Genomic DNA, 17,612 nt, shown 5'->3' on the forward strand with positions numbered 1-17,612 from the left:
AGTGGAGATCAAGAGACGAGACAATTGTTTTGAGGGAGTTCAAGATAAGCATCACCTAATATTTCTTCTCCTACAGGCCTATGACTCTATTCTGAAGTGGGTGATAGTATTCTGGTTATTCCGAAAATATATCTATGTGTCAAAACTGAATTCACGCGTTTGATCTATGCATCAGCTTCAATATAATTCATAGAATAATTATTTATCTAGGCACCAGTCTAAAGAATCATCTTTATGCCTCCCATCCCTTAACAGTCAACTAGGTGCCAAACCCTGGTGAATTACTTTAAACTTATCCCCTGAACTCATCTCCTTAGCTCTTCAACAAGTTGAGGCTCTTATCGTCTTTACTTTTAACTGTCATAGCCTCTTAATATCTCTCCCCACATCTAAATTCTCATCCGTTTATCCCATTCCATGGGTCTATTTTCCATACTGCTGCCAAAGCACTTTCTTTTTATAATAGAGATAATTAGTGCAAAATCGTAAATGAATCCTCATAGGCTAAAGCAGGGGATAGGAAAGTATAGCCCGGGGTCAAGAAACTGCAACTTGTTTAATAAATGAAATTTTATAGCAACAAAGTCTGTATACATGTAGTCTTGTACTCCAGTGGTAGAGCTGAGTAGCTTGCCAGAGATCCCATGGACTGAGAAATGAAAAGTATCTTCATATTACTGAGGGCCTTCATACCAGACCACAGTTGCCTTTCAGTGTTTTTCCCTTTCTATGGTTCCTACATACTAAGGACATAAGATCAATCAGCAGGCAAACAAGCATTCCCCAATGTGCTAAGTATTTTGTCTGAATTTTGTTTGTGTCATTTTCCTTGCTCAGAATACACTTTATCAAAGCATTAATTTAATAAATCTTTAATTTAGGGCCTACTATATTCCAGGCACAGTTTTAAGCACTAGGGATAAGCCAATGAGCAAACAGTCCAAAGTCATGCTCTTATGGAGCTCGTGTTCCAGTACGATAAGATATAAATAATAAACAGTAAGGACACGCATGTCAGGTGGTGAGTGACTAAAGAAACACAGCGCTGAGAAATGAGTTAACTGCACGGGCTGAGGGACATACTTTTAAATAAAGAGGACAGAGAAGGCTTTCCTAAGAAGATGATACCTGAGCAAAGACTTGAAATGGCTGAAAAATTAATCCTGAAGGGTATCTGCAGGGATTTTTCAGGTGAAATGAAAAGCAAATGCTCTGGGTGGAGTTTGTGAGGAATAGCTAGGAAGTCCCGTTTGACTAAAATAGAGTGGACAAGGGGGCAAATGGTACAAAGTGGTCAAGGTGTAACAGGATTTTGGAGGGGAGGGGTAGTCACTGTAGGGTCTTACACTGCAAGGACTTTAGCTTTTACTCGCAACCAGGAAACCATTTACTAAGAGGGGGAAGCTGAGAAGAGTGGGCTTAAGGGAATGAAGATCAGGGATTTGGTTCTGAATGTGTTACACATGGGAGGGAGATCATGAGGAGCAAGTCAGAGATCAGGAGAAAGGTACATGGTAGAGATGTAAGTCTGGGAGACAGGAGACTCTCTCACAACCTTTAAGATACAACTCGAATACCACTTACCCTATGAAGTCATTCACAGCCCACTTCCTCCAGGAAGAATTAATTCCATTTTGTTTATATCTTTTTTTTTTTGGACAATTTATTTTATTGTTTTCAATTAACTATTTCTTTGTAATCTTTTATTTATTTATAAATTTAATTTATTTTAATTGGAGGCTAATTACTTTATAATATTGTATTGGTTTTGCAATACATTGACACGAACCACCCATGGGTGTACACGTGTTCCCCATCCTGAACCCCCCGCTCCCCTCCCTCCCCATCCCATGCCTCTGGGTCAACCCAGTGCACCAGCCCCGAGCACCCTGTATATCTTACTATAGTACTTATAACTGTCTAGCTTGTATTAAAACATAGTTTTATGTATATCTGTTGTTCTCACCTGGAGATACGTGACATAAAGAACTGTTTATTTTATCCTTTTAATACTAAATGCTCTGTACTATCACATACGTTTTTATATGATGAAATTATCAATAAATACTGGCTTAACTAAATGTGTTTGCGGGGAGTTGAATTCACCTGTCATAGGAAGTTTTCTGACTCAAGGCAGGGAGCTAGATCACTGCTCCCTAACTAAATTCTCTACATACACGTCCAAGTCAAACTTAATTTCTCTCTCATCTTAGGAGACAAATCAGTCACCAAATCCTAACCATTCTCATCTTCTAAGTGTGTCTCAAATTCACCCACATTTCTCTAGTAACATTGCCGGGAATGAGTCAAGCCTCCATTGCCTCTCACCCCATTACTTACTGTTACTTACTTACTTACTTACTGTTTCCACTCCTGCTCATGGTGTAATACATGTTCAAACACCAATCACAGTGATTACCAAAACCACCACATCCCCTCTGCCTGACGCTTTCCAGCATTCCCCTGCTACCCCCAGGATAAAGTCCAACCTCTTTACCAAAGCTCATGAGGTACCTCACGACAGGCCATGGCTTGCCTCTTTCCTCTCCCTTCTCTTCACGTCTGATCTCGTCTCCACGAAGTAGAGAGCCTTTATCACACTGAATTGCTGAGATGCTCTTATTGTCAGCATTCCCTTTAGTGCACAAGTTTCCTGAAGGCAACTCTGTCTCATTTGGTGCTGTATCACAACCAGGGCATAAACTTCAAAATAAGAACTTGAGACATAAATGCTGTCTTAGGATTCTACCAGACTTCTTATTCTCCTATTAACGTTTAGCACAGGTTATTTTAAGATATATTTTTGTACTAAATTCCGAGCTCCTAGAAAAGTGTCACCAATAATCTCCATTTTAGATCCACTTACTCCTATTCCCACTCCGAAACTATGAACCTAAGTGACATTTATGACTCCCACTTTTCAGCCCTGATTTGTCAATCACTTCTATAGGAGAGAAGAAAAAGATTTCAAACTGCAGCAAGTCAGATGGTATTTAATCATTACATTAAATTTATCGACACTAAAAGTGCCTGAAATGAGTATGCTGCCTGGAGAGAGGGAGGGAAATCAGTGGCAATGAACTACCTAGAAAAGCTTAGCTTTCTGCCTAAATGTTCAGATGTGATTGCCTTATGGAATTGATGAGAGCTTTACGAGTCTTAGTTGCTCCACAAAACTTGGTCATAATGGTTCAGGCTGAAGACAGTAATCTATTTTGCACCTCAGTTTCTAAACGTGTTTTTTTAAGACTTGAAATGCAAGCTCTCGCTGCGAGATTTTAAATTACTATTTATCCCAGAGATGATTTTCCAAACCAATTTTAGCACTTTCTATCTCAGCCCTCAAGATTAGCTACTATTGCTACTACCTGTCCGTTCATATTTAGATGCAGTACACCATCAAAAACACCACTGCTCAAAGAGGATGAAGGAAATCTTCCTTCTATAAGCAGAAAGCTATCTCTCCGTGGGATGCTGAAACAATGCCCTAAGTTTGCACTGCCCAATGGGGAAGCCACTAATTATAGTGGCCATTAAACACTTCAAATATGGTTAGTCCAAAGACAGACTTGTTGTAAATATAAAACACACACCAGATCTCAAAGAAGACTTAGTATATTAAAAAAAAAAGAATGCAAAATATCTAATCAATAATTTTATAATGATTACATGTTGAAATAAAAATATTTTGGGTGTATCAGGTTGAATATATTCCTAAAATCAATTTCACATAATCCTTTTGACTTTTTAACATGTGACTACAAGAAAATCTAAAATTACATATGTGATCATAATTATGATTGACGTTACATTTCTATTGGACAGTTTGGTAAGCCTAGAGAACTGACCAACACTTCTGAACTTTTTATCCAAACTGAATAAAAAGTATCATTGAGGGTCAGATCTGAAATGGATCCACCAATGATGCATAGAAACACAAAAGATATCCCCAATTTAAAAATGGTCAAACATGCTAAAAGTGAAAGACTGCTTTAGTAACATCTAATAATGTCTCTTTCTTCTCTGAAATAAATGAGAGTATTTTAATCTTTATTTCTTAGGAGTAGCCTTTATTTTTCAGTAAAACTATTCTCAAAGTATTAGCATAATGCAAGAAACAGGAACCCTAAGATATCATAATGATAATTCACCTTTAGGGAAAAAAGTTAAGTACTAGAAATGTTATCATGTTATTCTTTTTTCTGAAAAACTTTAAATAAATCATCTACCTCACAATATTTCATTTTTATAAAATCTCATGGAAACATTAGAGAATGTATATTAATCCAGCAAGAATCCACTCAATACAATGATTCCTACCACCCACTCACATACTTCACTATCCTCTCTTTACTGTTTAACATATCCCTTAGTATTTCTAAAAACTCTAACAAGACAACACAAATAAAGATCAGACTATAATTAATATTCCATCTGAAATACAACATCATATCTTAAGGAAATGTTTATACCATCATAGTGATTTAAATGTGCTTTAATACATTCATTCTTACACATTAATTATAATAATTTAACATGCTTTATGAAGTGCTAGAATGTAACATGAAGAGGCAAGATCAAAAAGTAAAATATAAAAAGAGACATGATTAAATCCCTCTTCAATTACAGAAGGACAAACTATAAGGAGGCTCTTTAAACAGCCTATTAATATAACCAATGTAACCATAGAAAATTAGAAATACCAAAAAAAAAAAAAAATTAGAGATACCAAGGGAACATTTCATGCAAAGATGGGTTCAATAAAGGACAGAAATGGTACGGACCTAACAGAAGTAGAAGATATTAAGAAGAGGTGGCAAGAATACAAAGAAGAACTGGACAAAAAAGAGCTTCATGACCCAGATAATCACGATGGTGTGATCACTCACTAGAGCCGGACATCCTGGAATGTGAAGTCAAGTGGGCCTTAGGAAGCATCACTATGAACAAAGCTAGTGGAGGTGATGCAAATCCAGCTGAGCTATTTTAAATCCTAAAAGATGATGCTGTGAAAGTGCTGTACTCAATCATGTCAGCAAATTTGGAAAACTCAGCAGTGGCCACAGAACTGGAATAGGTCAGTTTTCATTCCAATCACAAAGAAGGTGAATGCCAAAGAATGCTCAAACTATCACACAACTTCAGTCATCTCACATGCTGGCAAAGTAATGCTCAAAATTCTCCAAGCCAGGCTTCAGCAATACGTGAACAGTGAACTTCCAGATGTTCAAGCTGTTTTTAGAAAAGGCAGAGGAACAAGAGATCAAATTGCCAACATCTCCTGGATCATCAAAAAAGCAAGAGAGTTCCAGAAAAACATCTATTTCTGCTTTATTGACTATGCCAAAGCCTTTGACTGTGTGGATCACAATAAACTGTAGAAAATTCTGAAAGAGATGGGCATACCAGACCACCTGACCTGCATCTTGAGAAACATGTATGCAGGTCAGGAAGCAATAGTCAGAACTGGACATGGAACAACAGACTGGTTCCAAATAGGAAAAGGAGTACATCAAGGATGTATATTGTCACCCTTCTTATTTAACTTATATGCAGAGTACATCATGAGAAAAGCTGGGCTGGATGAAGCACAAGTTGTAATCAAAATTGCCGGGAGAAGTATCAATAACCTCACAGATGCAGATGACACCACCCTTATGGCAGAAAGTGAAGAACAACTAAAGAGCCTCTTGATGAAAGTGAAAGAGGAGAGTCAAAAAGTTGGCTTAAAGCTCAACATTCAAAAAACTAAGATCATGGCATCTGGTCCTATCACTTCATGGCAAATAGATGGGGAAACAGTGGAAACAGTGGCTGACTTTATTTTTCTGGGCTCCAAAATCACTGCAGATGGTGATTGCAGCCATGAAATTAAAAGACGCTTACTCCTTGGAAGGAAAGTTATGACCAACCTAGACAGCATATTAAAAAGCAGAGACATTACTTTGTCCTCACAGGTCCATCTAGTCAAGGTTATGATTTTTCTAGTAGTCATGTATGGATGTGAGAGTTGGACTATAAAGAAAGCTGAGCACTGAAGAATTGATGCTTTTGAACTGTGGTGTTGGCGAAGACTCGAGAGTCCCTTGGACTGCAAGGAGATCCAACCAGTCCGTCCTAAAGGAGATCAGTCCTGGGTATTCATTGGTAGGACTGATTTTGAAGCTGAAACTCCAATACTTTGGCCACCTGATGTGAAGAGCTGACTCATTGGAAAAGACCCTGATGCTGGGAAAGATTGAGGACAGGAGGAAAAGGGGACGACAGAGGATGAGATGGTTGGATGGCATTACCGACTCAATGGACATGGGTTTGGTGGACTCCAGGAGTTGGTGATGGACAGAGAGGCCTGGCATGCTGCGGTTCATGGGGTCGCAAAGAGTCACACACCACTGAGTAAGTGAACTGAACCATACATTGTAAACTTTACAAAGTATTACATTTAGAAGTATACTAAGTTGTAGGGTCCAAATTACCTGGCTATCAATATAGAAAATGGAGTAATTTATCAATGTCCTATCTATCTCACAGATATTTTATGGTTTAAAAAGAAAAAGAAAAGAAAATTAGGAAAATATACACATTGGTTGGAAGAGCAAGTTTCACCCTTGGTTTCACCCAAGGCAGTCCTGAGGAAAATTTCTGTGCATCTGAACATAAGGAAATAGTAGTTAAGAATAAAACAGTATTTCTAACCAGGCTCCCATCAACCTGACACTTGGAATTTTTAAATCTTCTACTTTTTAAAAAACTTTTCCCAGGATTCCCCTGGTGGTCCAGCAGTTAAGACTTTGCCTCCCAAAGCAGGGGGTGTGGGTTTGATCCCTGGTTGGGGAGTTAAGATCTCACATGCTCCATGGCTAAAAAAACCACAATATAAAACAGAAGCAATATTATAATAAATTCAGCAAAGACTTGAAACAATCAATGGTACACATTAAAAAAGATTCTTAAAAAACAACACAACTTCTCCCTTATCCTTGTACTCTACTTCTTCATTTAGATGCCCTATGTAACTAGGCTAGGAAGCTAAAAGTCAAGTAGCACAATAGCAAGAACTGAAATTCTAGTAGTTTTTCAGTAATTGGGGCTGTTTTTATCAAAGTCTGCTGGGACATTCAAATAGAAGCAAAATGAATTTGAGTGATTATTTGTGAAGAAACAAGAGTAAGTAGAAAAATAAGGAAAGAAAAAGGTAAAGTTCATATGGTTTTGGGGGACTTGTTTTTTTTAATGCTATAGCTCTTTTGTGTGGATTTATTTTTTATTACAAGTGAGGTATTTTAAAGAAAATCTTTGGAAAAATGGAACCAGACATGCACTAATTAAAGAAACATCAGAGAAAAAGGCCAAGATTTAGGAGAAAGAGACAATAAAACCACAAATATCGATCACGTATCTCCTTTCCAAAAAAGCATTAAGTAGGAATGTCTACTACAGAGAGGTAGAAATTTGAAAATATCCACTACCTCTATTATGCAGTAGAAAAGAATTCAAATTTATGATTTCATTATTGTTTACATTTCTACTACCAAACTTAAGTATGAGGTTATAATTTGGTCATGAGATGCTTTAAAAAAAAAAAAAGAGGGAATCTAGAAATTCAGAAAAATTTTTAGTTAAGTCTTCAGTTTGATAACAGAAAGTCAGTCTTATCAATGTTTTCATATGTCTGTATCTCTTATTATGTCTCAAAGAGCTCATTAATGACATAGTTTCGAGATTAGAAGTAGAAACAATTATTAAATCTGTTAATAATTGATCTGTTAATCGGAATCTGTTAATCAGAATAATAATATTCTGATTAACTGCTATCTAATTATCCATTGATAATTATCCTGTTTCCATTAATGATTCTTGAGGAAGATGATATATAATTTCAAGAGTATTCCAGAGTACATTATTTGTGATATCAAAAATTCCTATAGATGTTCCAACATAAAAGACTATTTCTGCGTATGATGAATCTTCTTCAATAAAATACCTTGGATATAAGCAAATGTTTACTCTATGGTAAGATACAGTATGTGAACACATTTTATAGACTGTAATGTAACACACCTAAAAGATGAAATTATCATTTTAATGAAATTTTTAAAAGTACTCTATAGTAACATAAACATAAGTAATGCAACTTTTCTTCTTTAAACCCAGATATTTCTCATATTACTTATCATATAATTATACATATAATTATTTATATAAAAGTCAGTTCTTTATGATGCTATAAGGAACTTCACAACTACAGACAAATCTCATTTTACTCAACTGCATCTACACAGTATCTTTCAGAAAGAACACTATGTCACGAAAATAAAATACAGTACTTCTGAGGTTAGAAGCAAAAATAAGTGTTATATTAGCTTCTGTGCCAAGTTTTTGATCTTTTTATAGTACTGAACATACATATAGATAGAGGAACTCATTTCCTGTATATAATAATGCAATTCTATACCAAGCAGAGTCAGGTATGCATTTAGAACCAGCATCAGGTAAAATATGATTACCTTAAGAACAGAGACAGGAAATTGCTAAAGTCAAATGAAATACGTTAAGTCTGTGATCTTTCTCGACTGTATTAATTTTATTCATTGATTTTGGAATTCCACTGAGCATGCTGCCTTACATACATACTACTGTATTTTTCCTTTAAAAAAGATTCCAAGAAGGAAGGAAAACAACTGTTCCACAATTAGAGAGAAAGAGGAGACATTCAGACAGACAAAAACAGACAGGAGATAGAGAGACAGAAATCATTTACAGTAGTTCTGGACCATTTAACTAAGGTCTCACCCTTTGAGGCTCATCTTTAGTAAATAAGGCTGTACCGCAAAAGAGAAATTCATTCAGTAAGAAACACACTGGAAGTAACAACTGTAAAATGAAACAGTACTGTACCTTAATATCCGATGTATCACGCTGACTGTTTCGCCAAGCTCTGGAAATTGAGGAAAAAGTTCGATCTGCATGATCAAATTTCCCTCCTTGTAAATTTAGGAAATAAGTTGTGAAGGGCTCCTAAAAAAATAAGCAATTTAAAAACTCCATAAGCATATGTTTTCTCATGGATAAAAATGTGGTTTTATAAATCTTTATATTTAAATACATTAAATAGACACTTAATGTATGTTAATGATAGACATTAGCCAGTATTATGTCCTAGGCACAGACTGAGAATTATACCTAAACTATTACATTAAGGTTCTCAAATTGTTTCAGAAGTATTTCCAAAATTTGGTATTTTCTATATTTTTTAGACTCCTTTCCTTTTCAAGAACAATTTATTAATAACATTCAGACATAAATTAAGACTGCATTTTTCTTCATAGTACAAAGAAATAGTCCAATATATAATTTTCCTATTGTTATGGCTCAATACTTAATTTATGATTAAGAAAAGAAAAATGTTTGGAAGATTTAAAAGCCTCCTCATAGTTAAAGAACACTTAAACACATATTAGTGGATAATTGCTCGAAATTAGCTAAGCACTATAAATTACCTCTAGGATTTATGTCTGCCTGTACCTTTCTAACAAGCTTAAATTAATGATGTGCTGCTAATGCTTTCCCAAAGAAATTACTTTCTTGTAGATGAATCACCTTCCAATTTTACAGAAACACTTCTGGCTTAACCAATACGTTATCAATACACAGCAGTCTTGGTCTAACTTACAAACACACTTATTCCACTTGGGGCAACTGAAGTTTTCAAGATATAAGAATATATGTCTGTGTTAAGGGAATCTTAGTTTTTATTTTAATAGACTACATTTGAAAATAACATATGTTGCAATTCAGAGTCTGGTAAGTTATCAACCATTTGAAGAGGCAAATTTAAGGGAAAAATTCACGCAATTCCAGGTGATACATTTGTATGGCCATTCTACAGTAACATGTACAATACAGACCAAATGGGATACAGGGATATTTATATAATTAGAGCTTCAATCACTGAAAAAAATTTCACCCTTCAATAACGATGCCGATGATTTTTAATCAATGCATATTCTCCACAACATTGAATTTACTTATCCATGGCTTATTATTCAAATCGAACTTACTATTCTTAGCAGCCATGCAAGAACAAAACTTGCCGTTGAGTAATGAGTACCATAGTGGAACTTTGGAACTTGATCATCTTCCCAGGACTCATAACGCTCTGCAAAGAATGCTGCTCTTTTTGGATTCAAAGCTCCTATTGGCTGCCAATAGAGAGGAGAAAGAAAAGAAACCCACATAAATGTAATCATCCTTTATTTCTTTATCTCTTCAAATATTATCCTATTAGCAAGTGTGAAAGTGAATTAAAAATACGTACTATTTAAAGCAGTGTTACAGTCACAGAGTGGATGGCAACACAAATTTAACTTCCAATGCACATTAAATATATACATATAAGTGAAGGGAGAAACCTGTCATTTCTCAGTGAGTTGGTTTCATTTGAATAAAAGTTTAATCAGCCCAGAACAAGCATTTTCACAAAGATAATTACATGAAGTGAGTATTAGCTATATGATACTTTGGAAAGCACCTCTAAAATCCTACTTAATTCATCAGAAGCAGCAACCAGAAACAAAATCTTGAAGCTAAGGGATTAACATATCACAGATGCTGAGAAGATGGAACAAAATTTGAGGAGGTAGGGGGTGAGGAGAAGTGCAAGAAAGGGACTGCATGAAAAAGATTAAATGAAAATCTAGGATTTTCTACTAGCATGAGTAAAACCAGAATTCAGAAGATAAAAACATGTCTGTATGAAAATTTTTTTTAAATATGTACTATAAATAGAATATTAGACAGGTTATGAGCTTGTACTAGAAAACAATATATTGCAGCCAAGGTCCCCAAAGCAGCATGGCCAAGTGATGAAGAGTCTGCACTTACTGGAGTAAAAACAGTACCCAGTAAGAAGGATGTTTTGTAAAATAAGATGAGTAAGTACATAGAGGGACAAACCATGCCTGACAATAGTCAATGAATGTTCTTATTTTTAAGGTAATTTTTTAGCATTGGGGTAAAGTCTGAATAAAACAATAGCCTATAAGCCCTCAGAATATTGACTGGCGTAAGATAAGAGCTTAATAAGTGTTAGCTGGTATCATTACTGATGCTGTTGTAATTCAGGGAATACATGAACTCCATTAAACAGAAGGCAAAAAGCAAAATTTTGTGTGATCATGCACATGTACATCTTCTTCAGGAAGATACAAAGAGATTTCCGGATTCACAAAGGGGTTTGAGGCCTTAAAGAACAAGAAACAATTCATTCTCATAAAATAATCCAATCTCCAGAAAATCTCTATTCTTTATGTAAAATATAAATACCAATGCACCAAAAAATATGCAAGATTACCTTCTTTAATAAAAAATCTATCAATTAGCAACTCCTCATTTATATGAGAAAGAAAATATCTGACCATTTATGGGAGAAATATTAAGCTGAAATTTAAAATACTGGTTTTAAAATAGATGTATTCAGAAATATTCTATTGAAAATGAAACAATGTTAAACGAGTTTTAAAACTGCTTTTCATGCTAAAAAGTAATTTTAAGCAACATTTTAAATGATCATTTTGGCCATCTTTCTCAAATTGTTAACTATTTTTTCAAAACTGCAATTTATTGCTCATACCTTTCATTCTCTTTCAATAGGACAGTTCTAATCAACATTTTATTTTAAGCCATTTTTTCCCTTTACAAGTAAAATTTTAAAAAACCTTTAGGTGATTATTATTTTAAATCAGTATCACAGTATACCAATTTAAAATGCCATTTCTAAAGCATTAGTTTCTGTACAAAAGAATTAAGTCTGATTTACTAAATTTATGCCAGTTAAAAATGGAACCGACTCCAAGAAATCTTTGTTACAGAACCAATTTGGAATGCCTTTAAATGTATTTTGGTTGTTGTCCCTGAAGACTGAGCCATGCAAAAGGAAAGAAAGAAGAAATAAAATCACTGGAAGACAAATTATGTGAATTAAAAATAAAATCAATGCTCTGTATGATTCTGCAGCATATTAAGTATTCACTTTATCTGCTCCTATTTTTATTACTCTCCAAATGAGTACACCCCCAAAATCAATAGTTATAGAATCACGTTTCTTGAATATAATGCTAAAACCAATTAGGATTGATTTCACTAGCATTTGAAAAAAAATGGCACTGTGCAGAGATCCATATAGGTAGAACCCACAGTATTGATTCTGGCTGTTATTGTTACAGTTGGTTTCTGAAGCCTGCTACAGGACAGCTATCAAGACATACCACATTTATTTGCAAACATATAAAAAAGAAGTCCCCAAATAAAAGAAGGTTAAAAAAAAAAATAAGACCAGTGGAGCTGTGCAATGACAATGATACACTATCAGCTTACTCAGAGAAGTTACAGTGGGAATACACACATTGAATTATACATTACGCGAAAGCGCTGATTTATTGTGGTAATAACATCCACCTCATTAAAAGATTCTGCTTTGCTGCAGTCGGAAGGCTACATATTGTTTACTGCTATAAATTAATGGCAGTGCAAAGAAGACTGTGGAACCATCCTAACAATAGATCTGTAATGACAGTGCTGTATATCACAGCTTCCTCAGTAGCTTCATAATAAAATGGAGACAATGTATTGAGCTAATACATTCTACCATGCTGGCCCATATTTTTCTGACAACTGCTTTAAAAGATGAGCTGAATCCAACTATGTTATAATGCTGCGAAACATTTAACTAAGAAAGAGTCAGTCATACACCGAAGTGCATCAGAGCATTTTTAAAACACTGTCTAAATCAGCATTTCAAGATGTTTATTCATCTCTGCAAAGAACTAAAAGCAAATACTGATGGCTCCTCTTATACAGTATATTACGAGTAACAAATGGAGGGCAATTCTGGAAGATGCCTAGTATTATCAGCCTACAAAAAGCTCTCTGTACAACTTAACTGTAAAAGCTTGACCAGATTATTTTTCAAAATCAGCAAATTGATTAAAGGAAGAAAAAAAATACTGGTCATTTGAAATGGTCATAACTTCTTGAAAAAAATCAATAAAAAATAAGTATTGATTAGACAGGTATAACTCAAGTTCATAACTAGGTAAATATAAATAGCCCTAGGATACAAAAAATAATTTTAAACACTACAAAAAGCTAACAAATAGAACTATATAACTATATACATATTTTTTAAATTAATTTATTTTTTATTGAAGAATAATTGCTTTACAGAATTTATTTTTTCTGTCAAACCTCAACATGAATCAGCCATAGGTGTGTGTATATATATATATATATCCCCTCCTTTTTGAACCTCCCTCCTACCTCCCTCCCCATCCCACCCCTCTAGGTTGATACAGAGGCCCTGTTTGAGTTAATTTTTAAATCTACAAAATAATAAATGAACCTCAATCACAACAAGATGAAAAAGTGGTTAAAATAAAACAGAATGATTTAGAGGTTCAGAACACCAACATAAAGTATTTACACTTAAAAAATGCAAATAAGAACTTGGATTAAAATAGAAAAAGGCAAATGAAAGAAAAAAAGAATACCAGAACTCTTGAAAACGTATAAATAGCAAAACAAAACAAAACAAATTCTACTACCCACAGGATATATTATTAATCTCACAAATAGCAAAATTGCCAACTGTGGTAGATTCATAAGTATTCCATTTTTCTTGTCTGATACCTTTCAGAACAATATATGCAAAGCAGAACTTTCTAAATCAGGTTTTTAAGCATATCACAACAAAATAATTTCGTTACCTTTTCTGAGAAGTAATTTTGCTAATTATTAGAGATTGAAAAATACTGCATATAAAGTACCCAATTCAGTGCTTGGCATAGAGTATGTTATTTGTAATAATAACTATTGCTATTTCCAGCTTATTTGACCAAGAATATTTAAGAAAAAATCCATTAGAAAAGCCTAATGAAATTAATGGTGTCTATTAGAAGAGAATATAATTAAGCATCACAATCATTTAATGGAATAGCAATACTGTCAGAAGCCTAATAGTATACATAAACTGCAAAACTGCATTACCCCACTTCAAGAACATGATAAAAAACAGAATTATCTTTCAAAAATCCAAAGGGACTCTAAATTTTATTGTGAAAAGCATATGAAATGTCAAACAAGTTACAATCATCCAGTACTACATTAATTAAAAACAAAGAGTACTGGATTCAAAGACCCTTACAACCACCCAGTACAACTCTTTCATCTGATTACTAGTAAAAAGAAAAGACTATAATGTTCATATATTCAAATTTTTATTCTTTTTAAAATTTTTACGAATTCATACCTGAAGTTATCTAATTGATAATCCCCAGGCTACATTTTGTATTTTATAAAACATTATTATGCATTCTCACAGTAAATGTGAGCTAGGCATCCCTATTTTAATAATGAAGATAATAAGTACCTTGAATAACCTAGCTCAAAATTAACAAAGATCGAGGAGACACAAGTCTTCCCAGGTGGCACTAATGGCAAACAACCTGCCTGCCAATACAGGAGACGTAAAAAAGGCAGGTTGGATCCCCGCATGGGGAAGATCCCCTGGCGGAGGCAAGGCAACCCACTCCAAAATTCTTGCCTGGAGAATCCAAAGGACAGAGGAGCCTGGCAGGCTAGTCCATAGGGTCACAAAGAGTTGGACATGACTTTGCCACTAAACAACAACATAAGCAAGAGGTTATGTATTAATTTATTGTGGAAGTAGGATAGGCCTGTAGATACCGAAAAAGAGCAATTACAAAGTGACAGCAGGAAAAGATAATAAAATGGTTGAACTCAATATCATATGAATCCAACATGTTATAGAAATGACAGGGTAAATAAAAAAATATTGTTAATTATGTATAAGGTAATTGATATTCATGAACAAATTTAAAAAAATTCAAATTAAAGAGGATGAAAGAGGATGGACTATTAGGAAATGTGACATCATAGAAGATGGTCATTCCAGGTTAGAGAATAATGATTTGTTTTGAGAAGATTATACAAAATAACTCTGAGGGCTATTCTATCTGATGACAATGCAACTGTTTATTGGTTATAAGTGAAGGATCTAAGAGTCTTAGATATATTATCTTATTATATTTACAACAATGCCTTAATATACAAAACCATTAGCAATCCCAATTTACAGATGAAAGTACTGAGTCTGGGAAGAAGTTAAATGACTATCAATAATTGAGGCAAGATTCAGAGCCAATTCTAACTAGACTGACTATTAAATCCTAGAATAATTTGGGTTATGTGGATTAATGAAAGTGTTAGTGCAGAATCTATAGCACCATTGGAATCCTTTCATGGGACTTTTAGGTTAAATGCTCTTTTGAAAAAAAAAATGTTATTTATACTTTATTCTTATCTATATAATGTATGTGCTTGGGCTTCACAGGTGGCTCAGTGGTAAAGAATTTGCCTGCCAATGGAGGAGACGCAGGAGACCTGGGTTCGATCCCTGAGTCAGGAAGATCCCCTGGAGTAGGAAATGACAACCACTCCAGTATTCTTGCCTGAGAAATCCCATTAACAGAGGAGCCTGGTGGGCTACAGTCCGTGGGGTCACAAAGAGTGGGACACAACTGAGCAACTTAGCATGCATACACATATAGTGGATATTTAGCAGAAGATTTCACAAATGGCAGAAAGGGATGAATATTTTGTGTTGGGGACACTGAAAAGACACTTGGCAAAATTGCTTTTAAGGAAAATGAACACATAAAAATAAGCATTGTCATCAATGTTTATTGCTTTACTTTCCTTTTGTTAAAAATTAACTTTATTGGGGTATGATTGCTTTAGAAGGCTGTTTTTACTTTTCTCTTAATTTTTTTTGTATTTATATATCCATATCTATGAACCCAATTCCTTGTGTTGCTAAAACTTTTTAAAGAAGCCAATGAATTCTGTGCATCTCTACCACCTGCCTTCCTTTCCCATCTACAAGGAGAAGAAAATAAAAGGATAGCCTATATTATTCAAGCAATGTTGCCACCATTTGGGGGTGTAGCAACTATTTTGTGTCAGTTGTAGCAGCTCTTTTATCTAAAAGACAAATATAACAAACAGACTGATAAGCATTTTAACTCAACATTAATTTTCAGGGTATTTCGTCATATGCTATATATGGCTGAACCGGTTTGGCACCTATCTTCACACACTCTACATTTAATTTAATATTGCCGAGAAAAAATTTTATTGGCACACTACTATGGCTTTTAAAGTTAACAAATAAACACTTTTTGTTTTTAAGTACCAGCGGATTTTTTAATCCCTTGAAAACAAGCTCTCTTCCAAGTAACATTAAACATATACCCACTATATGATTTCAATTTAACAAACATGCCCTGGGAAAAAGAAAGTATTCCATTTTACTTATTGTATTTAACTGAATCTAAATCATTTCAAAGGCTCACACTGGTAGATTTAGTAGCACCGCCTTCAGAGTTCTATATTACGCAGCTATAGTTCATATTAAGTGATTTTCAGTATAGTTATTTATCTGTTTGAGAAAGGCACATAAGTCAATTAAAATAATCTGATAATCCAATGCCCGTGTTGAGCTAAACACCTGGAAGAAGCCCCCCAAAATCTTAACAATCCAAGGTCAACTAAAAAAAAAAAAGTAATCATGAAAATGACAAATATCCAAGAGACTCAATGCTGTTAAAACAAAATGTATTTATTCACAGAGAGACTCACATACACACTTAAAGAAGCAGCTAGGACCATGAACTCACTTCTTGCCACAGACAAACCTAAACTTTAGCTACATATGGAATAATTCCCTCTGAAAGAAATCCTAAGTTAAAGATGCATATTTCAAACCACAAAGAAACCACTAAATTTTTTAAAGGTATAAATAACAAGCCACAGTGAAGATGAAACTGGAATCATAAAACAACCCAATCTGAAAGAAAATAGATAAAAGGAGGTAAGATACAAAGAACTGATAGAAGGGATAAAAAACAGATGGAAAGAAAATACATTTAAACTGACTATATAAAAAATTACATTAAATGTAAATGGTCTCAACACCCCAACTAAAATGTAGAGGTTATCAAAATGGCTATAAAAGCAAGACTATATTATATGTTGCCCACAAAAAAGGAATTAAAAAAAATAAAGTCACAGACAGGTTTTTAAAAATGATAGAAAAAGATACTATGAGTAATAAAAAAAAACACTGTCATGTCTATATAAATATCAGAAAAGGTAGACTTCAGGACATGTACTATTACAGGTGTGATGGGAGACATTACATGAAGATAACAACAGTTTATGAAGGAAGCATAACAATCTGAAATGTGTGTGCACTGTCTTAGTTTCCTAGGGCTCCTATGATAAAGTACCACAAACTGGGTGACTTAAACTAATAGAAACTTATTGTCTCACAGTTCCAGAGGTTCGATGTTCAAATAAGGTATTGGCAGAGCCACGTTCTCTGTGAAGCTTCTAACAGAGGATCCTTCTTGGTCTCTTCCAGCGTCTTGTGGCCTCGGGTATTCTTTCCCTTGCAGCAACATAACACCCAATTTCTATTTCCATCACTGCATGGTGTTCTCTCTCTCTTACCATAGTATTTTCATTTTCTTATG

General features: G+C 34.4%; 1 protein-coding gene across 2 annotated transcripts in view; it reads right to left on the reverse strand.

Annotated features, from left to right (window-relative positions):
- LRBA (LPS responsive beige-like anchor protein) overlaps nt 1–17,612 on the reverse strand; it is a 725,050-nt gene that overhangs the window by 167,807 nt on the left and 539,631 nt on the right. For both annotated transcript variants that reach the window (XM_061142480.1, XM_061142479.1), the window contains exons 45-46: nt 10,062–10,202; nt 8,899–9,018 (exon numbers count right to left, since the gene is read on the reverse strand). In XM_061142480.1, the coding sequence (XP_060998463.1) occupies nt 8,899–9,018; nt 10,062–10,202 (261 nt within the window). The remainder of the gene's footprint in view (nt 1–8,898; nt 9,019–10,061; nt 10,203–17,612) is intronic.

Source organism: Dama dama, chromosome 5 (assembly GCF_033118175.1).
Source record: "Dama dama isolate Ldn47 chromosome 5, ASM3311817v1, whole genome shotgun sequence".
NCBI classification, from domain to species: domain Eukaryota; kingdom Metazoa; phylum Chordata; class Mammalia; order Artiodactyla; family Cervidae; genus Dama; species Dama dama.